The sequence below is a fragment of the Trachurus trachurus genome (assembly GCF_905171665.1).
Source record: "Trachurus trachurus genome assembly, chromosome: 13".
In the NCBI taxonomy this organism is placed as follows: domain Eukaryota; kingdom Metazoa; phylum Chordata; class Actinopteri; order Carangiformes; family Carangidae; genus Trachurus; species Trachurus trachurus.
In genome coordinates, this window is record NC_139892.1 from 35,421,558 (window position 1) to 35,448,039 (window position 26,482).

The 26,482-nt window shown below is 40.7% G+C and overlaps 2 protein-coding genes across 4 annotated transcripts; one reads left to right on the forward strand and one right to left on the reverse strand.

Annotated features, from left to right (window-relative positions):
• The first annotated feature begins 924 nt into the window (after positions 1 to 924).
• Positions 925 to 5,747, forward strand: psph (phosphoserine phosphatase). Of its 2 annotated transcripts, none has more exons than XM_083984613.1 (6): positions 925 to 1,040; positions 2,309 to 2,452; positions 2,545 to 2,679; positions 4,020 to 4,165; positions 4,936 to 5,084; positions 5,195 to 5,747. In XM_083984613.1, exons 2-6 carry the CDS (start codon positions 2,310 to 2,312, stop codon positions 5,303 to 5,305), a joined length of 684 nt encoding a protein of 227 aa, XP_083840739.1. In that variant the 5' UTR covers positions 925 to 1,040; position 2,309; the 3' UTR covers positions 5,306 to 5,747. The 2 variants fall into 2 exon arrangements, with proteins under 2 accessions (XP_083840739.1, XP_083840738.1); XM_083984612.1 differs by lacking the exon at positions 925 to 1,040 and adding an exon at positions 1,138 to 1,547.
• An 11-nt stretch (positions 5,748 to 5,758) lies between these two features.
• Positions 5,759 to 14,819, reverse strand: LOC310995528 (protein NipSnap homolog 2-like). 2 transcript variants are annotated; one of them, XM_083984610.1, is made up of 10 exons: positions 14,702 to 14,797; positions 13,934 to 14,076; positions 13,794 to 13,839; positions 12,528 to 12,622; positions 11,836 to 11,906; positions 11,584 to 11,724; positions 10,033 to 10,064; positions 8,699 to 8,793; positions 7,053 to 7,136; positions 5,759 to 6,895 (listed from the first exon to the last, which is right to left on the reverse strand). In XM_083984610.1, exons 1-10 carry the CDS (start codon positions 14,794 to 14,796, stop codon positions 6,831 to 6,833), a joined length of 867 nt encoding a protein of 288 aa, XP_083840736.1. In that variant the 5' UTR covers position 14,797; the 3' UTR covers positions 5,759 to 6,830. The 2 variants fall into 2 exon arrangements, with proteins under 2 accessions (XP_083840736.1, XP_083840737.1); XM_083984611.1 differs by having other exon boundaries at positions 5,760 to 6,895; positions 13,934 to 14,073; positions 14,702 to 14,819.
• Between the last annotated feature and the right edge of the window lie 11,663 nt (positions 14,820 to 26,482).

Below are 26,482 nucleotides of genomic sequence, written 5' to 3' on the forward strand. Positions count from 1 at the left end.
CTTCACTGGCCTCATCCTCATCCGAATTCTCATTCTCATCTTCCTCATCATCATCATAATAGCCTGATGTTTACTTTACTGCATCCAAAATCAAATTTATTAAGGATAAAAACCAAAATTATGATGAATTATATGTTTTTGAACATTATATTTACACCTAAACACACTCTACCATAGTATCATAATGCAATTTTGATTCCATAATGGTCCAGTGTTGCCTCAAGGCAACATTGCAATTTTCTATAATGGTACGTTGTTGCTTTCGGGCAACAGGTGCATTTTAACAAGTTTCCATTATTTAATAAGTAAATAAATTGCATGGAACTATTAAAAATTAAACTTTACTAATCTATTAGTGTAAATATATATTTTTTCCAGATGAAAAAGGGCCAGGAAGTTACTGTATGTTTTCAGACCGTTTTAGTGGAGCAAAATGGCAAACCTGTTTCCTTTGAAAAAGTCTGCAAAAAAGGGTTTCAGTATGGCTTCTTGAAAGTCATGTGATAAATTAAAGCATTGTTATTGGTTCTCTAAGGTCTCCTCTCTTTTTTAAAGTATTACAGCATTAAATGGGATGAATTGTGGAGATGTGACAGGCCAAAAAGTGGTATGTTGCCTGAGGGCACATGGTGGATTTGGTATTCTCAGTCTAAATAAAGTTTGTTTAGTAGTGTCTCCTCGCATCCAAGTATTTGTTACTTTAGTAAAACATGTTCCTTATTGTCTCCAGTGAGTCCACATCACATCTGACATTTCTGTAGTTACAGTTTTGTGTCGAATGTTACCTCTCCTCCTCCCACCACTGTCGAACCCGAACGTTGCCGTTGTCATGGTACCGAATCAAAGTGGGCGGTCCCTCCCGCCGCCGGCTTCACCGTGATTGGCTGAGCGCCGCTGATCAGGAAGTGTGCGACCTCTCCTAGCAGAAGAGGGTCGCGGTTTGGTTTGGTTAACGCTGGAGCTGCTGCTGTCGCTGTCGTATCTACGCTGCTGGTACCGCCTGGTAAGTAACAGGGAGGAGGACGAGCACATCCCATAAGGTGAATGTTGTAAATAAATAAATAAATAAATGCATTTTTTTTAAAGCCCTGCCTATACGCATGCTGCTCTGAGCTGCTGGGGTCGTTTCATAGAGGGTGTTAGAAGCTGTTAAAACAAGAAAGGCAGGCAGCAGCAGCGTCCTCTCTTTGAACCGTTATCTGTAACGTAAAGTCGTGACATGTTTAGCATCGTAGCATCCTGCACAACTAGGGCACAAAACGAGCAGGGCACTCGGTTTTCATCGTCTTTAGTGTTTGTTGTGTGTTTCTTTCTCGTGCCAGCCAGCTAGCCCCGCTCCTCTGTACTGTAGTGAGCCTCGGGGTGACGCAATCTGGGCAGAGGATGTCCTGACTGAGCTGCCTCCTCCTCCTCCTCCTCTATGGTTTGTTTAGGCAGCCCGCTTTATGTAACAGCGGAGTTTTTTCTCCCCACATCGTCCCAGACCGCGCGATTAATATGGGATGAGATGAGCTCCGTCCATCCATGCAGAAACATTTTGCACATAGGTATTTGAGCCCACGGGTGCATGCTGTTTGCTGCTCCGCTGGATTAAACAGATCCACTGCATACAGGGCTTAGTTAGTTAAACAGAGAAAGCAGGGCAGCTGCTCTGCAAAATCACACACCTCACGTTATTTAACAGCTCGCGACCCTTATAATAGCCACAATTAGATTTGCGCCCCAGATGAACTTAATCACACATCCTAGTGGTTTAAAATAAAGATTGAATAAGAAATCCTTTAAAATGCTTCATAATTATGTTTTTATCCATCCATATCCATTTTATCATGATGATACCTTTTGAAAGTGAAGTCAGACACTGTCTCTCGTTATGTTTTTCACGTTATTCTCTGATGTGTAATTTAATTTCACAGATCCAGGCATCCATCCACCCATCTGTTTTGGAGAGCACATGTCACAGTTTATTGCAGATTGTACCATTTATCCCATAAATGTGTTGTTTGGATTCACTAATGATCATGACAGGACTTGTTTTTTTTGCTTAGTGTTATGTAATTGGTTTGTTTTTGTTCTCTGTGTTTTATATTCATACCATAAATCAGAATTTGCAAAGTATAAATATGTATGAGCTAACTGTCTGTGTGCAGCTCTACGTTTCATCTGTGGCTGAGTCACGCCCACGTGTCTGTCTGCCCTATTATTGCAATCAAGTGTTAATACCGTTCTTCCATCAGACCTGTAATTCCTGTTGAACTACCTCTGCTCTTTTTGAGCCCGTCACACTGTATCTCTTCTTTTCCCACAGCATGATGACTACACTCTCCCAGACAAAGGAGCTCTTCAGGAGGGCAGATGCTGTCTGCTTCGATGTGGACAGCACCGTGATCAAAGAGGAAGGCATTGATGAATTGGCCAAGTTCTGTGGAGTGGGGGATGCAGTCACAGAGATGTATGTACGCTGTTGTGCATGTTGATACTAAACACACGTTACTGGATTTGTTCCAGATGTTAAGACACCTTTGTGTTACTTTCACACGTCAGGACCCGCAAAGCCATGGGTGGCTCAATGACCTTTAAAACGGCCCTGACTGAACGTCTTTCCATCATCCGATGTTCCAGAGAACAAGTGAACAAACTGATAACAGACCACCCACCTCAGCTGACTCCAGGCATCAGGTGAGTGTGACTAGATTTTGCTTATCTGAGTTGTTGAGTGACATTGTTTTACACATAATAGAGAAAAATTACTGTGCACACGGGAAAGACGCTCATAAACCAACCACCTAAATGGAAACACTTGTGCTGAGCGATCCAAAATAGTACTTGTTGATCATTTGTTGCCATTCAAGAACAGAAGGATTAAGCAATCTAGAAAATGTTCAGGATTAATGTTAAAGGGATAGTTCAACATTTTGGCAAATTGGCCCATTGTCATAATCCCTATATAGTCATAGCAGTAGGTTCGTTACCTTTAATTGTCGGTGCAAGCTATTTTTTAGAATGGTGCAGCAGAGTCGTGAGCTGCTCAGAGCTACGCTACGGAGGCTCATTATGGGATTTCTTGGTTTCCCTCATCAAACTCATCAAATACACAATCCAACAACTCCAAAACGCTCTGGTGGACAAGTTGTGACCTGCACATTCACCACGCTATGAGGTAATAATGGAAGGTTACAAGACAGAGTTGTTTTCGAGGGAAATACAGAGACTGCTTGCTGAAAAACTGCCCCTGAAGGGAACATGCATCAGCGGTTTTGCATGAATTGACCTTGAAAACAACTCAGTTTCGTAACATTCTGTTATTATCTCATAGCGTGGTGAATGTGCAGGTTACAACTTGTCCACCAGAGTGTTTTGGAGTTGTTGGATTGTGTGTTTGATGAGGGAAACTAAGAAATCCCATTAGCCTCCATAGTGTAGCTCTGAGAAGCTCGCAGCTCTGCTCCGCCGTTCTAAAAACAGCTTGCACCGACAATTAAAGATAACGAACCTGCTCCTAAAACTATAGGGATTATGGCAATGGGCCAATTTGCCAAAAATGTTGAACTATCCCTTTAAGCCATAATGGTCTCTGGGAGTGGTTTATACAAGAAAATAAAAAGCCGGTGATTTAGGTTCCAAATCATCCAACACAGGACAGCCATCCAGTTTCTGAAATTGTACAAAACTGTTTCTTTTTTGAGCTTAAATGAGCTGTCTGTTTGTATTTAACTATTATGGCTGCTGACATGGCAGACAGTTTGTTGGCAGTTTACACACCCTCTTTATTAGGCATGAGATCTCCCAAATATGAGTGTGCTGGCATTAATGCCTTACATGTGTTTATCATCATAGGCTCTAAAGGCGTGTAATTACTCACATCTAAGTGCAAATGTGTGCAGTGACGGTTTGCTGAGATGTAGTTGACAGATGAGGCCTCTTACCATTGCCTGTTCCACAAAAATGTTGGAAAAAAAGAAATATATACAAATATACTGATTTGAGCGTTTGATGAATGTCCATTTATCTTCGTCCAGGGAGCTTGTGGATCATCTGCACCAACGCAACACGAAGGTGTTCCTCATCTCGGGCGGCTTCCGCTGCATCGTGGAACACGTGGCCACTCAGCTGAACATCCCTCTGCATCACGTCTACGCCAACCGGCTCAAGTTCTACTTCAACGGTAAGAGCTGCTGGTGACATTTCCTCCGTTCTTACAGGAGCGGAGCTTTATAATGTTTTTTTTAGATCCTTCACCTGATGTTTCTCATGACAGCTTGTTCTTAAAGGGATAGTAGAGTGTAAAGTGGGGTTGTATGATCTACAAATAGCCCCTAAGTACTTTAATTGCAGTAGAAGACTCTCTGCACTCCTCCCGTTAGCAACGCCAGCCCATAATAGCCCTGCCCAGAGATTTACAACATACATTGTTGTGAACAGACCCAAAGAAACGGCCTATTTTCGCGGCCTAAAAGAGGTTTTACGTGAAAAAAAAATACACAGTTCCATTGTTCACTATAATATAATTTTTTCCAGCCCTTCAAAGTGCAGGAAAAACGCAGGTTTTATTTGGACCTAACCAACTGCTGATCGGCGGGCGCTAACCCTGGGCGGAGGGATACGTGAGTTGGTTAGGTCCAAATAAAAACTGTGTTTTTCCTGCACTTTGAGGGGCTGAAAAAAATTATATTATAGCGAACAATGGAACTGTGCATTTTTTTTCACGTAAAACCTCTTTTAGGCCGCGAAAATAGGCCGTTTCTTTGGGTCTGTTCACAACACTGTATGTTGTAAATCTCTGGGCAGGGCTATTATGGGCTGGCGTTGCTAACGGGAGGAGTGCAGAGAGTCTTCTACTGCAATTAAAGTACTTATAGGGGCTATTTGTAGATCATACAACCCCACTTTAAAAAAAATGCTACTATCCCTTTAATCAAACCATGTGTTTTCCAGGAGAGTACGCTGGTTTCGATGAGAGCCAGCCCACAGCTGAGAGCGGTGGGAAAGGGAAGGTCATCAGCATGCTGAAGGAACAGTACGGCTTCAAGACCGTGGTGATGATCGGAGATGGAGCCACCGATCTAGAGGCCTGCCCCCCTGCTGTAGGTGTTTGCATCTTGTGCCGTTTGTCGTCGGTTTCCAGTGTGCACATGGATATTTAACAGGTGTAACTATAGAATGTGTTTTACATTGTCATTTCTTTCATCCTCAGAGCGCTTTCATCGGATTTGGTGGGAACGTCGTGAGGGCGCAGGTTAAGGAGAGGTGTTTGTGGTACGTTACAAGTTTCGGGGAGCTACTAAAAGAACTGGAGAAGATCTAAAGATGCTGAAAGAGTAGTAACTACTGATTTTAACATTTTATATCTGCACCTAAGGATGTGCCTCTGATGCTTTTATCCAGAGCATACCTTTCCTTAGGCTTTTAAATTTTTATAATGAAAAATGTTTACACTAGTGACGCCAATTTTACCTTCATGTGGATGTTGCCTTATTGATTTTTATACTAGAGGATACTGTACGAATAACCAAACACTGTCCGTGGAAAAGTTTTAGTGTTTCTGCACTTTTTGCATTAGGTTATCTAATACAACTCGTGCATATAAAGGCATGTGCAATGAGCTTTAGAAATGTTTTAATTCTGTATAGACACTACGAGCTGTAACCAGACATGTCATTGAGTGTGGTGACTTCAGTCCCACGAAGAACGTCGGCATTAAAAATAAAGACGTGCTGTCAATCAAAGACGTTGTTTGAACCACTTTATTCTGTGTTGGCGTTGTTGTCCTTCCCTCTGTACGGTTTCCCCATCAACCAATGAATGGAAAGACAAGATAAACATGCTTCCTTTCACAATAAAATCTCTGATATTACAGTATTCAGCAACATGACTGGCCTCTTAGCCAAAAGTAGATAACATTTATTTTCAGAGTTGATCATAGATGATAGATATGGCCCTTTTGAAACGGGTGAGAGATAAAAAGTTATTAAAACCAGGCATGCTGTCCTCACAAGAATAAAGTAGAAGCGATAGTTACAAACACAGCACCATGAAACATCAATATCACCATGACACACAACTCAGAAACATCTGGAAAAAGCAAATGAAGAGTACGGAAAGGAAAATGTTGGACGTATATGTATTGGACCTCAGTGATAAAATAGTGAGGTTTTCATGTTGTACTTGATCGTAATGATTTGCGGCAGATACAGTGTTCATGAGTACACAGAGGATTTCTCTCACTTCTCTCAGCGATGGCCTTGCTTACATCTAAAGTGCCACTTTCTCAGCACATTTAAGATAATATTAATAATAATAATTAATAAGTATTCCAAATGTATATTACATAAATAAATAGCCACTGCACCGTGCAGTGAGCGTCAGCAGTAACTGTTTCATTGATATCTGTTCCCACACTTACACAACACACAACTGCTTTATCCGTACAAGTAACTTTGGTTGGTGACTTCTCTCCATGGACCAACGTTAATGTGGCATGAGATGAGGAAGTAACACACACAAGGACAGTTCAATTGGCCAAATTTAATTGTCCTGCCCCAGAACCCCCCCACCCCTCCAAAAAAAAAAAGAAAATAAATCTCATTAATCCCAGCTCTATTAATCCTAAATGATTTGCACTTTTAAAATTACAAATACAATGTGGGCATTGCTGCCTCCTTTAACCTAGTGACATCTTGAAGTATTAAAGCAAAAGACAAGAAAACGAGGAGGGATGTCGTCCGGCAGCACTGTGGGGGGGGGGGGGGGACCATGACGGTAATGCTCTGGACGGATGCTAACATTCAAACGGGTGCCACTTCGCTTCAGCCACCAGCTCACGTCTCATCTCATTGCATTGGGGAAGCCTTTGTGGGGATCATGATCCTGGAATCCATATGCTGTATGAGGGGAACTGGAGAAAAAGGTCGAAGCAACAGATTTAGTGTCCTCACAGTTTAAAGTCTGATATTGATTATGTTAAAAAAAAAAAAAGCTCAGTTTGTTATTTTGACAGATGATGTAAATGCCTAAGAATGAAGAGTTGTCATCAGGATTTTGTTTGTACTCACCTGTGTAATACACCACCTCCTCCCAGCCCTCCTGTTGCCAGGCAGCGTTTCTTGTGTTTTCTCTGGACTGCAGGTCTTTGTAAGCTGAGATCAACAAATTAAAACACATTTTAACATTTCTTGGAGTCAACATACTATAAGACAGTTCCTGTTTCACATGATTGAGGGCTGAAACTAGGGAACATTTCCATCACAATCTAATATAATAGCGTAAAAGATTCATTATTAACCAAACAACAGATATGTCTGGACACTTGGTTGCAGCAGATGAGGTGATATCTTCACCTTAAATATACCCAATTGTTGTGGTGAAGATTTTATCAATCACTTGCATATACTGTATGAGCAGACATGTATTTATTTTCAGTTGTGTTTGGGTTTTCATGAAGGCTACTTTTTGCTCTGTCTCCATCATGTATCAAGAGAAAAAAAACACCTTCTCTTTAGCTGCTACATCTTCCAGTACGTTTACCAGCTGGATGCCAACTGTGGCCGTCTGAGCAGGTAGTATATGGTGCATTTATTAAAGGGATAGTTCAACATTTATGGGCAATGGGCAAATTGGCCCATTGTCATAATCCCTATAGTTTTAGGAGTAGATTTGCAAGCTATTTTTAGAACGCGGAGCAGAGCCGCGAGCTGCTCAGAGCTACGCTACGGAGGCTAATGGAGTTTCTTGGTTTCCCTCATCAAGCTCATCAAATACACAATCCAACAACTCCAAAACGCTCTCGTGGACAAGTTATGACCTGCACATTCACCACGCTACCAGATAATAACGGGACGTTACGAGAGTTGTTTTCGAGGTAAATTCATGCAAAACCGCTGATGCGCGTTCCCCTCGGGGGCAGTTTTTCGGTAAGCAGTCTCTGCATTTGCCTAAAAAACAACTCTGTCACATAACGTTTATTGTATTATCTCATAGCGTGGTGAATGTGCAGGTCACAACTTGTCCACCAGAGTGTTTTGGAGTTGCTGGATTGTGTATTTGATGAGTTTGATGAGGGAATCCAAGAAATCCCATGAGCCTCTGTAGCGTAGCTCTGAGCAGCTCGCGGCTCTGCTCCGCCGTTCTAAAAATAGCTTGCACCAAAACCGAACCTACTCCTAAAACTATAGGGATTATGGCAATGGGCCAATTTGCAAAAATGTTGAACTATCTCTTAAAAGCTTTCTCACTGGTAATACCTGTCTGCTAAGACTATGAGAGCAGTGAGAGAGTGTATCAGTGTAATAAAACTGCTGGCAAGAAAAACCAAAGTGCAGAACAGAAAGAGATTAACTGCTCCGTACATCCGAGACAAACTGCAGAGTTGAGCAATAATCATCTGCTGGTTCATCAATACATGCTGCTCAGTTCACATGTACACATACTCATATCCTCCACTGTTTGTTTAAAAACATCAAACACTGCAGCTTTAAGCCTGACTGATTTAAGAAAACACTGGAAAATGCCAAGTCAACCCCCTCCCCACATGAGTAGAGTAAAGAAAAGCAGCATTTTAGAAACAGGAACCAGCACTTTTAGGCATTTCTGATTGATAAGTAACCTATTAGGACTATTATTGATGGACTTTCTGTGTAGCAACTAATGATTTCAACACTATCGACATGTAATTCTTGCAAAAGCTGGTATTTGACCGTACCCCAGAGGTGATGAACCATATAGAGGTTGCCGATCTGTGAGAAAAACCCTCCCACAGCTTCACTGTTCTGCTGGCGATATCCAACAGCCCTGGCCCTGCAGACAAAAACAACTCCTGTCACAACACGGGCCAAAAACACCAAAGCTTCATCTGGCATAACAGAACGGGGCCCGGCACACACACACACACACACACGCGAGATATTTGACCAGTCCCTTCCACATCATCTTTGAATTTACTTGTTGGACTTGTTTTTAATTTACACAATTGGGACATTGTCCGTTTTGTTAACGTAAGCTGGGCGGCAGTTGTCTTCCATAGCAGTGATTAACCACCGCAGCATCGCGTCCAAACATAAGAAGCGAGGCAGCAACTCACTGTGTGTACGTCTTTGTAAACTAAGTGGACTGAGGCGAGGGAGATGTTTGAAATCCATTACGAATCGTCCCAAAGCAAACATTCACTTACTCAAATCATAATCACTGTCTGGATACCGTACAGCCTCAGTGCTTCATGTTGTTGTAACTTGAACTAGGATTTAAAGCCTTCAACTCCACAAATTATATTGAAATTGCCCTAAATTACTTTACTGGCATTATCCACATGGCTACAGACGTTTGTTCAAATAAAGCTGGTCAAAGTAAACCTAAATACGAAAATACACGGGTTTAGGAAAAGATGATCTTGTCTCAGCCTGGACTTGTTATCCAATGTTAGTTTTTCCCCAATGATTATTTTGAAATCACATTTATGTTTTTTTCTGAGAAAGATGGAAACACAAAGACTGAAAAGCAGAAAAGCAACAAGATATTATTACTCATGGGTTTTACATTTTAAATGGTGCACGTAGCTGGTTCAGGATCGCTACAAATCCGTTAACCTGGATTAAAATATGGAGGATTTTACTTGTTTTTTAAAAAAAGAAGTGAAATGTAATCCAGTGGATTTAGGAACTGAACTAAAAAAAAGGCTCGGACAAGTACAAAGACGAACACAGAGATCCAGAGAAAACAGAGAAACAAACTAGGTTGTGTGTAGAAACCTCACGTCTCCATTTCAATCAATTACAATCAACTGATAAATGCTGACCTGTTGGCTCCGTTGGACCACGCACTGGACCTTTTTCCAGGCTCATTATACATAAACATTATGTAGCGTATGTAATATTACACTTGATTTTGAGTCTTGGCCTGAGAGCGTGACAGTACAGCTTCAAAATAGGGCCTCTCTGTGGAATAGTGCTTATTAATGACAGTGTGATGAGGAAGGTTTCATGTAGTGCAACTGTTCTGTAACTACAGTTCAGAGAATCAAATGAATCCAGGCTGCCTTACCAGTAATTACCCCACTCGATCATGGTTCCCGGCTGCGGGAAAAAGAAAACACAGGATCCTTTATTACACTGAGACATATATATAATCCAGAACTACACATGGGTATCACACTTTATTCATCATTCCAGGGTAAACATATTAACGCAAATGAGTGATAAAGACGTAACTCGGGTCTTTTGTCACTGTGAAGACAGACTGCTGTAACAACTGCACCGTACGGGCCTTCCTCAATCATTCTCTGGTGCTTAAGGCAAGAAAATGCACTGCTGCTTCTGGGATGTAATCTCAGTCGGTGATGATGGGGGATAATGGTTTGACTTCACCACATGTCACAGGGAGGGATTATTCAGCAGCAGTTTTGCCTTTATAAGATTGTACAGTACGACTTAGCTCTGCAGCTGGAGGAGTGTGTATCATATGCATTACATAGGACTGAGACCAGGTTTCTGCTGATCCAGGGTAAAAAATCACGTGCAACTGGACTGCCAGTTAACCACCAGTCTGTAAGTAGATATAAATTGTGTACGAGTGACCTGGTTGGAAAAAAAAAAAACAGCACAAGAGGTGACTGTTCTATCCTAAATGCTAAAGGCTGAAGACACGGGGCCCTTGCATGTCGTACAGTACAGTACGCTTGTGAGGGTGGAGGCAATTTGGAGGTCACGTTAAGTGAAGCATGTGACGAGGGAATCATCTGTTTAAGTGGGAAAACGTGAGCTGGAAAAGTGAAAGAGTAACGTTCTCCCTTTCTGCAACGGCACGCTCAGCGGACGACTTCCTGCCTTGAGGCAAAATGGACGAATGTATGAAGCTGTGATAGCACGAAAAAGGAGTGATTTGTTAAAGAGGAAATATGCAGGATTTTTACCTTAACTATGCTTCATTTTACCTTAATTAAACATCACCCAAGTAATTGTGATGGTTAAAAATGACTTATAACTTGTTACAGGGAGAATGGAGGCTCTCTGCCTTCCACCTAGCGTCTCTTGGCTGAAAACCAATGACAGATAAGACTACACAAATATACACATTGTAAGATGGTATACGATATATAACGTTATCCACCGCTCCATGGATTGATTTCTCGCCGGTTTCGTTGAAAAAAAAAATGCACATGACCGGGAGGAGGGTTAGCAACACAGAGGAAAAGCCACCAGACTTGCATAGTTCCCCTTTAAAGGTGGATAAAAGTTTAGAAAAAGATTCAGATCATGAGCTCATTTGGTTCATTAGTGAAAGTCCTTTATCTGAACCAGCAGTCTCCAGATAAGAGGGCGTTGTGTGCTGTGCAGATTGCAAAGAGCTTCGAGGCAAATTTTTTGACTTTGGGCTGAATAAATAAAACTGACCTGACTTGAAAATAAAGAGTAATTAACTCAAGACAACTCAAGACAAGCCGTCCAAGTGAGTTTTCTAAGTTTAACAAATTGTTTGGATTTCTCAGTAAAAAGGAGAGGGCAGGGCTTAGCTCGTAAATCATTCGCTATCATCAACTATAATGACTGCTAATGATAAGATAAACCTCGGCCCTGGTAGTGTAGGCCTACTCACCCTGAGCTGGTAGGACCTGAGTTCGTAGATGTTGGGGCCCTCTCGGGGTGCGGGCTCGTTCCAGAAGCTGAACTCCAGGAGGAGCTGGTTCCTGCGAGACAGCAGCATCTTACCGCGCTCCTTCCTGTACGCTGTGAACTCCTGCCGACCGACAAACACCGGTCAATAAGCGCTACAGAGACTGACGGCTGCACCGCGTAAGCCTGACATGGATGGACAAGATGCTCTGTGAAGAAGGAGTCTTTACTTTACCTTGTTCTGTCGCAGCTTGTTCATCACCTCTGTTAGAGCGGGGTATCCTCCTCTGTAACGCCACAGGTGGACTACACAAGGGCAAACACATTCAAGTCACTTTGTTGCATCAAATAACTTGTATGCATATTATACAGGCCTGTGAAGGTGCTGCTACATCCTGCTGATTAAGTTTTTTTATTTTAAACTGCCCTAATTTACCACTGCACTTTTATTGTAAAGCACTTTGTGATTTTATCTGCGAAAAGTGCTAAACAAATAAAGATTATTTACATGAAACTCATAGGAACTGTTCATTACGCTGCCTGAACATACTACGTATACTATTATTTCTAATGGATATCTAACTTAGTGGATACGTCTCTTTTTTCAAGTAATATTAATGAATTTTACTTCTGTAATCAATCAATGCAATAATTAATTAATGTGATATTTTGATAATTGTTTGTTTTTATGCTGTTTTATGCTGTTCTTTTTAAATGTTTGCCTAATATAATGAGAAATTATGACCCTGGAAATAAGAATGGTCATTTAATGTGGTGCTATAGCTTCTACAAGTTAAAAAAAACAAACATAAAACATGATATATACCTGCATGTGGATGGATATGTAGTATAGCATGCCTGCTGATTGGAAAACAGTGCAGACTCCATGTCTGTTATGCTACAAAATGTTAATATTAGTAATCCTACCAGCCTGGTCTTGTTCTCCATACCAGGTATTCCAGGTTCCCACCAGCTCACAGGGGTAGTACTTATCAGCATGGATGGACGGCAAAACTTCTTCACTGTGGTGAAGGAGAAATACTACATGTATTTAACACAACCTGGATCAAACCCTGAGATACAGCAAACAGGTTATTAATGAACTCAACACAGTCTCCTGATATAAGATGTAGAATCTAAAACTCTAAAATTGTTTGATTTGGTGGAGCATAAAACAGCCCAAGTATTATATATAAAGCAAGGAACTATCTGCTACCAAGAAATATTCAGAGAATGTTTCATGAAAGAGAGCAAGGTTATGATTTAAGAGAGAAATCTAATCTAAAGGTTGGTAGAGCTCGCACAACAAAGAAAAGTTTCTGTATCACCATTTGTGGAGTAAAACTGTGGAATAATATGAGTACTGAAATCAAAAACATTTCGAGTGTAATCATGTTTAAAAAGAGACATAAAGAAATGATTCTCCAGAGGTACATTGAATAATTCACACAAGGTGTTTGCTTACTTACTTACTTACTATTTGGATTAAAATGTGTAATGTGTAAAATGTTTAATTAGAACATATAGTTAAAATTATAGGGGTAGGATTAGATAAGTTTATACTTCTTCCTACTCCTTTTCGCTCATGTAAACTGTGTTGCTTATGAGATGTTACTTTTTTTTGTGTATACATTTTTGCTGTTCACTTATTTCCTTATTATATATATATATTTTTTTTTAGATATTGTCGTTTACATGATCGAAATAAAGATATCAATCAATCAATCAATCAATCAATCAATCAAAGTCCTTAAACCTGGTGCAGGGAAGTTTTTTTTTAATGAACACTGTTGCTGACTGTGGATTGTTTGTGTGATGTTGATGCTTTGCACTTATCTTGTACTGTCTGAGTCTATGTTTCCTTGTTGTACTTTGTGTAAAGGTGACATCTCTCCCAAGTTACTTTAAAACAACCAAATCAAATAACAAACATTCTTTTCCCAGTCACATGTCCGATGTCTAATGTTGCACGAGCCAAGTCAGCCGAGGCAAATGGCCTTGAGGCATCTTGACCACCTCACAGGAATAGACTGCTCCGGACTATTTTTACACAACAGTGCACGAGGCAGCACTTAGGTCGCCCCGGTCCCACACACCAACCACTGTTGACACTACATCTGCTGCACTACCCAAGTGTACCAACAGTATACTATACATGCTTTGACAACACAATGTGAAATAATAACCACTCACCAGAGTTTGTTGTACGCTTCCAGGCACTCCGGCTTCACGTTGTGGACTGAGAAGAAAGTTTGTGTTTGAAAACAAATCTCCACGTTATTTCAGGGATGAGTGCTTAGTCATTGTGCAGAATACAGAGTAGGGGAACTTACACTGAATTTTGTAGAGGTTACTCGCCTCATTTTTGGTCAGCAGGTTGGCGTGCGCGTCCTTCCTCGGATCAACCTTCCTCACGAACAGTGATTTGAACCAGCTGTCCTCACGGTTTCTGCAGCCTGATGTTGCAAACCCTCTGCTAAGACAACACAGGCCATGATGAGCATCAGCTGCATGGACTTATAGAAAGTCTCCTTCCTTCTCTGCAGCACCTCTGCATGGGTAAACTATTGACTGGGAGGATGTGGGCTACTAAAGAGGGAGAGCTGGTGTAGTATAATGTTTTACAGTGAGCAGATCAAAACACACACACTGAGCCTGACACCAGTACACAATGTGCACACAACGACAGGGATGCATATGAATTAGTGCAGGTAACAGGAAGTAGCTCGTATGTAGCATCTGATACATTCAAGTTGGCAATAAAGATAAAGTATCAAATTGACCTTGAGCTTCAGAGATGCTCACTGACAAAACATGACAGAGACTCGTCTTGTTTCACCTTCAGCAGCAAACACACGCAGCGCAGCGTCAGTCTTTCACACCTCGCACTAAATAAATGTTGGAGCAGTTAGTGGGTTAAGTTAAAGCTGAAGGCCACTGAGGACTGAGGCTAGCAGGCGGCGGGCTAGCTCCCCCTCTCTCATCGTAGCCACCTCACAGACCTGCTGCTGATAAAAACACACAGCCACACGACACACACACAGACACACACACACTAGTAGCTACACGCCGACCCCCTGTGCACGCTGCCCACCGCCCACCTGCTCCAGAGGACCAGCCGTCCGGCCGAGCCGCCGGCCCTGCCCGTGGCCCGGGCCAAGCCTCCGCTGACTCTCTGAAGGACTCCAGTCGCCATCTTCAACTGTGATACTGTTGTACACAGACAGAGGCACAGCAGGCTGCTGTTCCCGCTGCCGCCGCCAGGGGGCGCTGCTGCTCCACAGGCCGCGGCTGCTCCACAGGCCGCGGCTGCAGCCAGCACGGCTCGGGTTACCGAGGGTTACTCTGTCTGATACCAGGCTGCTACTACTATAGACCCTTTCAGAGAGTATAAACAAATACAGGTGTTACCGAGGATACTAATTAAGGCTCCATTCAATTTAGTGTAGCAGAGCGTTTTCTAATGAGCCACACCTGTCTTTGTTTATACTCTCTGAAAGGGTCTATAGGGTACCCTAGTAGTAGTAGCAGTAGTAATAATAATAATATTATAATAGCATATTATAATATTATTTAATCTGTGCAATTTCTTAATTTAAATGTTGTAGCTGTGTTTATTTATTCATGATATCTATTCACTGTAGGCCTATTATTCACTGTATATGTATTATTGCACTTAACGTATTCAGTATCTTTTATCCTTCTTTAGCCTGACCAGGGACAAAGACTGCAAATTAGCTGAAGCTAGACGTCTTGTATGTATCGCATTTTTCATTCTTTGTGGCAATGTTGTATGTATCGTCCCTGTTACATACAGTAAATAAACATTAAAATAAATAAATAAATAAATAATAATGATAATAACACATGTGCACATGAACAATTCAAGTGTTGAATTACGTAATCTAAAACTTTCCTTGAACTAACAAAAATAACACAAGATAGATAGATAGATAGATAGATAGATAGATAGATAGATAGATAGATAGATAGATTTATATTTTTGCTTCTTTTTGTGTGTGTGTGCTGCTTCTTCTTTGGAGGAGGGTCTGGCGAGCGAGACTACTCTGTCTGATACTAGGCTACTACTACTATAGGACTACTAGGCTACTACTAGGGTACCCTATAGACTATAGGGTACCCTAGTAGTAGCCTAGTAGTAGTAGTAGTAATAATAATAATAACAATAATGATAATAACACATGTGCTTTATGCACAGCTCCACTACTTCCTGAAATAAACCAGCTCCTTTATTTCCTGTTTTACATTATTGGACCAATTGATTAATCCAGGTGTGTCTGACCTCACAACAATGGTCAGGCACACCTGGATTACAGTAATCAGTGATCATATTTATCCCCAGTTTAATTTATGCTGGAAAAATGTTTTGTTTGGCTACGCTGAATATGATAAAAAAAAAAAAAAACTAAATTCTCAGTTTTATATGATTAACTTGTTAATTATTTTATCCAAATTTTATATACATAAGTCTACATTTTCTGGTAAGAAGCCAAACTTCTTGGAACTGTCTGCATACATATAGGCTATGTTGGTCAATATATCTCCTCCCTCTGTGATTGTGAGAATAAAAAAGCTGTCAAAACGTATGATCTTTGTAAACTTTACAAAATATTTATTTAAGTTTATGTTTTTTCTGCCTTGCTGTCATCCCCTGGCGTATTTATGATGGTTTGGTTGTGTATTAATGTTGTATACACTTGTTTCATCTAACTGTATTCAGTCCTGTGTATACTCTTGTTGTCAATAAAGTTGTAAAAAAAAAAAAAAAAAGATTACAGTAATCAGTTTGTCCAATAATGTAAGACAGGAAATAAAGGAGCTGGCTTATTTCAGGGAAGTAGTGGAGCTGTGCATAAAGGGTTGTGAACAAGAACAATTCAAGTGTGAATTAATCTGAAACTTTCCTTTAACTAACAAAAATAACACAAGATAGATAGATAGATAGATAGATAGATAGATAGATAGATAGATAGATAGATAGATAGATAGATAGATAGATAGATAGATAGATAATGCATCATTCCTGCAGACTGTGCTGCACAAACAATGTGTTGCTAACATTTTAGTGTATTACCAATCACATTGTCACATTTTAACTTTACATTTAAGCAAAGACTGTATGAACAAAATCCTCTACAATATGTAACACAGTGTTTAAAAAAAAAACAAAAAAAAAACTAATTAGCCTATTATTCTTTTTAAAATTATGATTAAAAACACCACACACAATCTTAAAACTGTATTCTACACTTTCCCTTTCTTGATATAAATCGAGTTCAAATAAAATGCAGCATATAAAAACATCTGGCTGGAGCATCTTAATTCACGTGCAGTCACGTGATCGCAGGGTTGCCAGAAATTTGTGATTTCAAAAGGTTGGGAACCACTGATGTAACATATAGATCTGGTGTGTTCAGTGATCTGGTCGAGTTCATTGTCCAGTGTTTATAAGGTTGTAGCCCCTTGCTCCTTGTTGAGACTAAGGTCACTCGGCCAGGTGTCCCTCAGGTCAGCTCTCTGTGAATTCTGTCCTTTTCATGAAGACAATGCTATGGTCCAATCAGCTGTCCTATGAAAGCAGCTATCATATCAGTGGCACGTCCCTTACACTGCTTTCCGTAGTGCATCATATACTAACTACTATGATGATATGGTTTTGTGGTGGCAAAACGTTTTCTGTCTATTCAGTAAAGAATTTAAAAGAACGTCTTCACACATCAGCTGTCTTTCTGAGTTTCTGAGTCACACACACATATGCATGAACAGTCCGTCAGTGGGTGAGTGAGCTAGAGTGATCTCAGGCCTGCTATCTTTATAGTTCCCAAAACACATGCCAATAGACAAAGTATTGGTGGTTCTGCCTAGTCTCACCACCAGGACACAACAATCCCTTGTAAATTCCACAGGGCTCTCTGTCATGGGAGCGTTTCTGGCTCTTAACCTTTAACTAGTCCTAGTGGACTCTCTGTTGTATCTCACAAGATGTCATCAAAGGGATTAACTGAGTACCACATATCGCAAGGTGAAAAGAAGTTCTGTTACAACACATGGGTTAAATAACAGAATTTTTCATCACAGTATCCTCAGCTGACATCCTTAGAAAAAGGTCTGGGTCTCTGACAGATGTGGGGGCCCTCTTGATGGAAATCCCTCCCTGCTGCTGGCCTTAATACAAAGTACAATACAATTAATGCATTAATGTAACTAAGCCTATAACCAGAGCCAAGCCAACATACATTCAGAACATCTGACATGTTTTTCAGCCAACATGTGTGCTAATTTGTAGAATATGTGTTTGAGATCATCAGTTATGTTGAGATAGTGTTGGTATATGAGAAATATCCTCATTGGACAACTGTATTAATTCATATAATGTCAAAAACTGCTCATCCAAATAAGGAAAAACAACAGTCCATCATTACTTTAAGACATGAAGGTCAGACAACATGGTAAATTGCATGAACTTTGAATGCATCTTCAAGTGCAATTACAAAAACCATCAAATGCTCTGATGAAACTGGGTCTCACGGGGACTGTCCCAAGACCTACCTCTGCTGCAGGGGATAAGTTCATTAGAATTACCAGCCCCAGAAAACGGCAATTAACGGTGTCTCAGATTAGAGCCTAAAGTCTATAAGTACACAGGATATTCATCAGTTTTCCAGAGGCTGTGTGAATCAGGCCTTCATGGTCAAAATGCTGCAAAGGAAAGAACAACTGAGGGAAGCTGATATAATAAAAAACAGATCTGCTTGAGCCAATAAATACAAGGATCGGACATTAAGTGCAGAGAAAACAGACGTGTAGCTCGTAAAGTTAATGTAATGCACATTTAAAAAAGACTTGTATTCAATTTGTAAAAAAACAAAAACAAATGTAATTCTGCACAATCAGGGCCGTTGCTAGGAATTCTGGGCCCCCTGAAAGAATACTAAAGTGGGCCCCTGACTTTTCCACTTTTTTGGTGCAATCGGACCGTGTAAGTTTCGCTTTTACCATGCACTGCTGTCATGCATGCGCACTTCTCCGTGTGTGTGTGAGAGAGGATGCCAATACGGAGCAGCGCTATGCGGAGATGAATGAACGGAACGAGATTGCGTTGCCGGAAAAAAAAAAGAAGAAAAATCTATTCGTGGCGGACGTAATTCCTTTGTGGCGGGCTTTTGTGGTGGGGCCCTACTGGGCGCTGGCTGGGCCCCTAGAATTATCATCATCATCACCTTTCTCCCATATACAACGGCCCTGCATGTGCACAACATATGCATTTTCAGTTTTGTTAGTAATTTGGCCTGGATGTTTGCAGTAATACATCCACTGGGAGGCTGTTACATGCTGTGTCTCTTTGTTAGTGTGTGGCTGTGGGGGACGTAACAGAGGCTAAATAGCCCAAATAAATGAATTATACTTTACTGGACCTCTCACAGACCTTTTTCCCCAGCAGATATGTTGCCTTGTCCCAGCAGGAAAAGCACAGGTGCTGCTAATAACATTAGTGATAACTTAATTGTACTTTAAGTGCAATTGAACCAGCTAATGGAATTCAGCCCTATTTCATTTTATTATTCACACCTGTGATTCTCCTGCTGTGAAACAAACAAAAGAAAAAGCTGTCAGAGGAATTGCTCACATGTTTTTTTATTTTAACAATGGACCGAGGTGTGAGTTTTTCTGACAGGTTTGTTGTTTTCTCAGGAAACATCTTAAATGAACAGTTAATGAATAACTTGTAAAATTATTTCCTGACATCAGGACAGTGCTCGTCTCTTTGATAACACTGGGTAAGAAGATATTTTTTGTTTTTTTTTAGCTCATCAAAGCAGGGAAAACACAAAACACAGGTGTAACTAATGAAAATATGTCAGAACCCCGGGGGCAGATCACCTCACTTTTATTACCCTTATTAATCACACCTGTGGTTTCCTGCTTTGACACATAACGTCAGCAGCTCCATATGATTATGGCCTGTTGTCTCTTGTGGTGGATATCAGCCCATGCAGTCAGAGGCATGGTCCCACACACTGCTGTCTCTCAGTGCATCATATGCTACTATAATGATCAACTATCCTGCAGCTGACATCCTTAAAAAAGCTGTGATAGCATCAATGATGATATAAACAAGAACAAAAATAAGATGCTCCATCATAACTCAAGGTATACTGTACCCTACAATAAAGTCAAAGCAGTCGAATACTTCCCAAACATGCTTGCTACACCATTTAAACAGGAGGGGGCGCTACTCTTCCATTCATAGCAAGCAACAGCTGTTTTGGTCCCCAACAAAGACCACTGACACAATCACAAACTGTAACTCTGGGATGATAATCCTTGGAGCCAACAGAAACCAATGTAAAAGTGAAATGACATCCATAAATCAATGCATCACTTCATATCCAGTCTTTGGCACCGTATGGTCGATGTTAACCACATGCCAAAGCCAAAGAAGATATTATCATTAGTGCAAAACAGACTGCGGATTGAGAAGCATTTGCAAAACAGACTGACAGGTATGGATCCAATCTGACCTCGCTTGTTATCTGATGACCTCTTATATGAAATCTGTTTGCAGTTGTGTTTCAGATGTCTCTGAGCTCTTCCACCAAAGAGATATTTGCCCCATAAACCCCTCACATGTTTTCGTTTCAATAACTGTTCAAATTGTCCAATATTTGACTAAAATACGGATTAGAGCAAAGTCCAAAAAACTGAAAACAGATTTGTGCATCAGAACTTTAGTTTTTTCTTATTTCCTCTGCCATTAAGCAGCTCAGAACACCACAGATTTATCCTGTGACCCTTTTGGAGGGGCCCGGTCCCTCGGTTGAGATGATCTGGACTACACTGCATTCATAAAGCAATTAAAACTGGCATCACTAATTAATCAGTAAATTAAAGCACATTTAACTGTCAAAACCTTTATTCAGTATGATATTGAATGCAGCGCTTTGTGCAATGGTAGATCTGAGTATTTCTTCCATTATTTCACCTTACACAAGACACCAAACTTGGCACATGTGCTTTATGCTTGCCTATTGGCACATTACATAACACAAGATAAATTGTTCATTCTTCTGGGAAATTTCACCCTTACATTATCAATTACTGACACGCTGTGAGAAATAGATGGAGTAAATCTTTGTGTGTTTGTGAGGATCACATCAGACCTGTAGGATCCAGTTGCATGTGGATGATGGAGAGGGTGATGGGAATGCAACCATGGAGGAATTCAGCACAGTTCAGATTGATGACTTACCACCTACCAGTGACTACTTACCACCAGTGGAATTCAGAAACTATGGAGGGATTTGTTGTAAATCCAAAGACATGAATCACCAGAGAGAATTTTCTCTGTGAAATGTGTTTGAATTGCAAAAGTCAAAAATGTCAATATGTCTGGGAATTCAAAATATGATTCTGTCCACTGAAGGTTTTCTCTTTTTGAACATAGTAGGCCTACTGCTCTTCTAATGTTATTTGATTGTGCATTTAAAAGCTTAACCAGCAGTGGTGAACATCAATGTTAATGTCATGTCCAGTAGTTCTTGTCTCCTCTGGATATCAGCCCACTACACAGTTGCTATGATGTCAGTATCAATTTTAATGTCCTGGGCCTGTTATCACAAAGCATCTTAAGGCTAAAAGTAGCTCCCATCTGGCCAAATGTTGGAGAAACTGCTGAAAATAATGGGTGCGTATATGGCCTACCTTCAGGACTGCTAAAAGTAGAAATTTTGGAGAAGTCACGTCACAAAAAAATATAAAAGAGACTGCTGTCAGTCCACATTGCATTGTTGTCGGGACCTTAAACGATGTGGAATAACTGAGAAGATACTAGCTGCAACTGTAACTTTGTATTCCTGACAACTTCCTGCTTCCTATAGATGTTCACATGTCAAGCGGTACCATGTTAAACTGCACCATCACAAGATGTCATTGTATCACTGTCATCAGCCTCGGAAAGGGATCCCACTGGGCTCAATTCTAGAGCACAAAGTTTTCTTCCTTTTAGTTCCACCGTAAGCCGTAAATTACCTTCTAACTAGCCTACTATGGAGCTGTTTTCTTGACTGTATATTGCTCTGTGAAAGTATTCTGAGATAGTTTGAAAACATTTTGAACTCTTGATCGACCCTCATATCCTTTTGGCAACGCTTGTCTTCATCTGCAAGCAAAGTTGTTATGACTATCTGCAGCACTTGTAGGACCTCTTGTCCATGTTGGTTCAAAAGTGAAGCATGAAAGTTCATTCTTGGAAATAGTTGTTTGCCAAAACAAACCAACTCAAGGTGTACTTTGTAGCTTTTTACGGAGCGTCCAACTGTGCCACATAAAAGGTTTCCTTTTCCAAAACAACTGAGCAACCTTCAGTGATATGGTTGAAAGCTCTCAAAAAGGCCTCTATTTCTAAAGTGAAGAGTGAACTTCAATGTTTAATTCAAATCGGACACCATGGGGTCCAAAAGTCTAAGTCCTGGTTTGTTGCTTCCCCACAGCTCTAAAATCTCTAACAATATACTCAGATTTCACTTTAGGACACAATGAATTTCTCTAAACCGTGTCTTTGAGAAGAACAGCTGTGAAAACAGCTGAGATGAATCCTCTTCTAATGCACCAAAAAACCATAGATGCTTTTTACCGGGGAGTTTATAAAAAAAAGAAAAAAGAAACATACATATACTATAATTATCAGGGAGTTTATAAAAAAGAAATATATGTATAATTTAACTCTACTTAACTCTCTTGAACCCACATCCCTCAACCCAGCCTCTTGCATGTCCTGGGTGGGTCTTCAGCAAATTGAATATCTTCAAGCCAAATTATCTAACCGGCTGTCTTTGCAGATCCCCCCCTCCCTCCCGTTATTATCTTTGGCATCATTACAGACATACTCGCTGTTAAAAGCTCTCCAAGAAATGCTGTTGAACTTGTGAGAAAATGCTTAGGACATAATGTTTTTAGACTTCAGTCCTAATCTTGTCTGGGTACTGCAGTGAGTTAGTGTGGCACTACTGCACACAGTGGCACTAAAACATTTTAAATGTTTGATGTGGGCACTGTCCAGGAATAAGTCTGTGTTTATATTTCAATAAAGTAATATAGATAAGAAAATGACCTTTTCCAAGAATTTCCAATCTACCCAATCTCAAATATTATGGTCCGATAAACTGATGATTGATAAACGACGGTGACCAGGCTTAAATCAGAAATGGACAGACAGCTCTTGCATATTGTGTTGTACAGTCACCCTATGTTCAGGATACTGTTTTAACAATGCTTTGCACCCTTTCCCACTGATTATGAGGATATTGCAGCTGCTGTGCTACTGCCCTATAGGACCGGTTATTTCACAGCCACGCAATTCACTGAAAGAGTGATGATATTATTTACACAACCTAATAACTGAGGAAAAGAGCAATTACTTATGGAGGCAGAGCCAGAGTAGGTGACAAATGAAATGAAAACTTAAGTGGAGCCACTCAAGGGCAAGTCCTACTCTACACCAAAGCACAGAGGACGACTGAACCTTTTTGGAATGATACAAAATAGGTGCAAAGTGAAATCACTTTCTGGCGTTGTTAAAAAAATCACATCTCTACAGTAAATGACTTAGTACAATTTAAAACGCATCTTTCCTTGTAAGTTTCAAAGTCGCGCTGATTCATTTTGAAGGCAATTACATTAATCTTATTTATCACTGGTTTATTCATCATCACCGGGCACATCTGTACCTCTGTGTTCAGGGTTAGAGGAGCCTCCTTTGTCTGCAAACTCTGGCTCATGTGACATGTTTTATCAAGCCGATCCTTCAATCAGGGTTTGAGAATGGACAGAATGGGGTCCTGGGAAATAAAGGCATCCTGTGTACTCACTGTGGTATTTCATGACGTCGGGCCTCTGTCTATCATTGCTCTCTCAGCTGCTGCTGCTGCGGCGGCGTTGCACTCCTTCTCTATACAGTAATACTCAGACAGAAGGTCAGAGGTGTGAATGAAAAATTAAGTGGGCTGTGCTCAAGGCCAAGAATAAGATTTTTAAGAGGGCGAGAGCAGCCTTCTTGAGCCAGATCTTCTTTCACCTATGAGGTGATTGTCTGGAAGCAATTTAGCCTTTACATCACACACACACAGACAGGTATCCACAGATCACAGCAGCATCTTGTCATATATATAACAGGAACCAAGGTCCCTGCGCTGATTTTAATTGCTGAAACTCAATTGGCAGAAAAAACAGAGTGGTCTGTTTTCCCACTGTTGGACGACGGGCGGGCATGTGTGAGAGGACGTCCTTTTTGGGATTTGATGGATGAATGGCAGGCCTAAATATTTTTCTCTCCTTTGTGCTGTTGTGGTACTGTATTTCAGACCACATGTTTTCTCATGGTTTTCCTGGGAGAGGCTGGCAGTTTACAATAATTAAATCAATCATTATATCAACTGGTCCATTGCGATTATTGGACAAACAAAGCTTGTATCTGTTCAGGCATACATATAGTATATACACGTTTCTCGCCAAAACAAAAGCATGGAAATACTTTCTATTGTTTAAAAAATGATTATGATACAATGATATGTAAAATATTTCTCACAGTTGAGCATCCTGGATTCTTTCCTCACAGAAAAATGTCCTATTAATCTGCGGCTATATCTGCAGTCATATCTGTAGAGTCATTCATTCATTTTCCATATTTCTTTTTTCCCTTCAGGGTCACAGGGGGCTGAAGCCTATTACTTTTATTACTGCAATGACCTCATAGCCCCATGTGGACGAGTGAAGTTCTATCTATCCGAACAAATAACTTATCTGGAACAGGTTGGTTATGCATATGGATGGCTCATCATGTGATATTGATGCTTTTTCAGTTATTGAACTTAACTTTTACTACTTCCAACATTTTAATATTTATAGGGATTATTTTTTTAGTTTGCTCTCTTGACGGGGATTACACTCGGATATGCTGTCACTGATATTTAAATTGATGAATACATTTTGATGGAAGCTGTCATATAAAGTCCAATCCAAAAGCTGATACAGCACAAAAGCATAATTTTCTTTTTGACAGATAAGTTCATCTTCCTGGCTGAGGAGCTTTCAGGATTTTTAAATTTTTTTTTATCTGAACTGACAGTGCACTGTGGAGGAAAATATCACTAAGGCAATTTATCAACATGTTTACTTTAAGCTGACAACGACACACTCCAGTAACACTGCAGAATCCTATATCTACCGTGTTGTCAACCTCTCCCAGCAGCTCATATAGGCTGGACTGTAGCTAGGAAGCACGTGGTCCTTTAGTCTTGAGGAGTCAAGCATTCAGCATTTACTTACTGACAAACTGCCTCAAGTGCCCATAAATCAAACTGTACATTCACTGGTCTACTGCAAGCTACTAGCCGACTAGCTAACTGTCTACTCCTGTACCTATGTACATTAAAGGGATAGTTCAACATTTTGGCAAATTGGCCCACTGCCGTAATCCCTATAGTTTTAGGAGTAGGTTCGTTACCTTTAATTGTTGGTGCAAGCTATTTTTAGAACGGCGGAGCAGAGCCGTGAGCTGCTCAGAGCTACGCTACGGAGGCTCATGGGATTTCTTGGTTTCCCTCATCAAACTCATCAAATACACAATCCAACAACTCGAAAACGCTCTGGTGGACAAGTTGTGACCTGCACATTCACCACGCTATGAGATAATAACACAACGTTACCAGACAGAGTTGTTTTTGAGGCAAATGCAGAGACTGCTTGATGAAAAACCGACCCAACTGAATTTGCCTCTAAAACAACTCTGTCTCGTAACGTTCCGTTATTATCTCATAGCGTGGTGAATGTGCAGCTCACAACTTGTCCACCAGAGAGTGGTTGGATTGTGTATTTGATGAGTTTGATGAGGGAAACCAAGAAATCCCATTAGCCTCTGTAGCGTAGCTCTGAGCAGCTCACAGCTCTGCTCCGCCGTTGGCAATAGCAATGGGCCAATTTGCCAAAATGTCCCTTTAATATGAGATATTAAAGGTGTACAGAAATGGCCGTTTGTCCTGTTTGTCGCGCCGAGTTGTCACGAGCTGCAACACGAGTTTACCCGAGTAAGGAAAACGAATTTGATTGGTCGTTAGCGAGCGGGCGGGATATTCAAAGCTTGGGGCGAGCCCGAGCTCCGTGTGTGTGTGCGTGTCTCAGACGTTTGAATGACGGATGACGGATCCAATATCAGTGGCTGGTGAATCGTGTACAGGCTGACGTATAATCCGTGCGCCTGCACTATCCAATGCGAAAAAAAAAAATACACACTTTCATCCCGGATTTACTCAAAAATAGAATTTTGCACAAAGTTTGGCCTACATCGTCTGAAAGATGAGTTATCACATTAATTTTATGACCCAAAGTGGGCTCAAATTCAATTTTCTTTTCTGTACACCTTTAATGAAAAGAGTTGTGCCACTTGTATGACAGTATTCTGCCTCAAATTTCTCAAGCCTACTATTCTTATCTTGCACAGAGATTGGTTTGTCATTTCAGTGTAATTTGCTTGTTTCCTTGCTACTGCTGCCCTGTGCACCTCTAGACCTCTAGAAAGGCTGGTGCACTTTTCTCATACATTTTCTCTGGGCTCTATAGCTCCCACAACTCAAAAGTATTTGTTTCACGGTTTCCTCTTTTTGTTGTCAATCGCATAAGATTGTTTGGTGCATCCCTAAAACCTTATCTATTTTGTTTGGTGCCACAATCTTAACCCATTGTCATTCGTCCCCTCTGTATCCACTGCCAATTGTTCCAATTGTTTCAAAAGCATATTTCTCATTTCCCTACCTTTGGGCAGGCACTGGTGATGGTTTTAAAACCCTGCTGCACACTCCCCATGCCTG

What these genes read in the sequence shown, in the direction of transcription:
- psph (XM_083984612.1), top strand. Translation starts at nt 1,525, where the DNA reads ATGCAGAAACATTTTGCACATAG. An exon ending in GGGGATGCAGTCACAGAGAT is followed by an intron (nt 2,453 to 2,544) that starts GTATGTACGCTG and finishes TTCACACGTCAG; the next exon opens with GACCCGCAAAGCCATGGGTG. An exon ending in TAGAGGCCTGCCCCCCTGCT is followed by an intron (nt 5,085 to 5,194) that starts GTAGGTGTTTGC and finishes TTTCATCCTCAG; the next exon opens with AGCGCTTTCATCGGATTTGG.
- LOC310995528 (XM_083984610.1), bottom strand. Translation starts at nt 14,796, where the DNA reads ATGGCGACTGGAGTCCTTCAGAGAGTCAGCGGAGGCTTGGCCCGGGCC. An exon ending in ACAAGCTGCGACAGAACAAG is followed by an intron (nt 11,725 to 11,835) that starts GTAAAGTAAAGA and finishes GTCGGTCGGCAG; the next exon opens with GAGTTCACAGCGTACAGGAA. An exon ending in GGAGGTGGTGTATTACACAG is followed by an intron (nt 6,896 to 7,052) that starts GTGAGTACAAAC and finishes CTTTTTCTCCAG; the next exon opens with TTCCCCTCATACAGCATATG.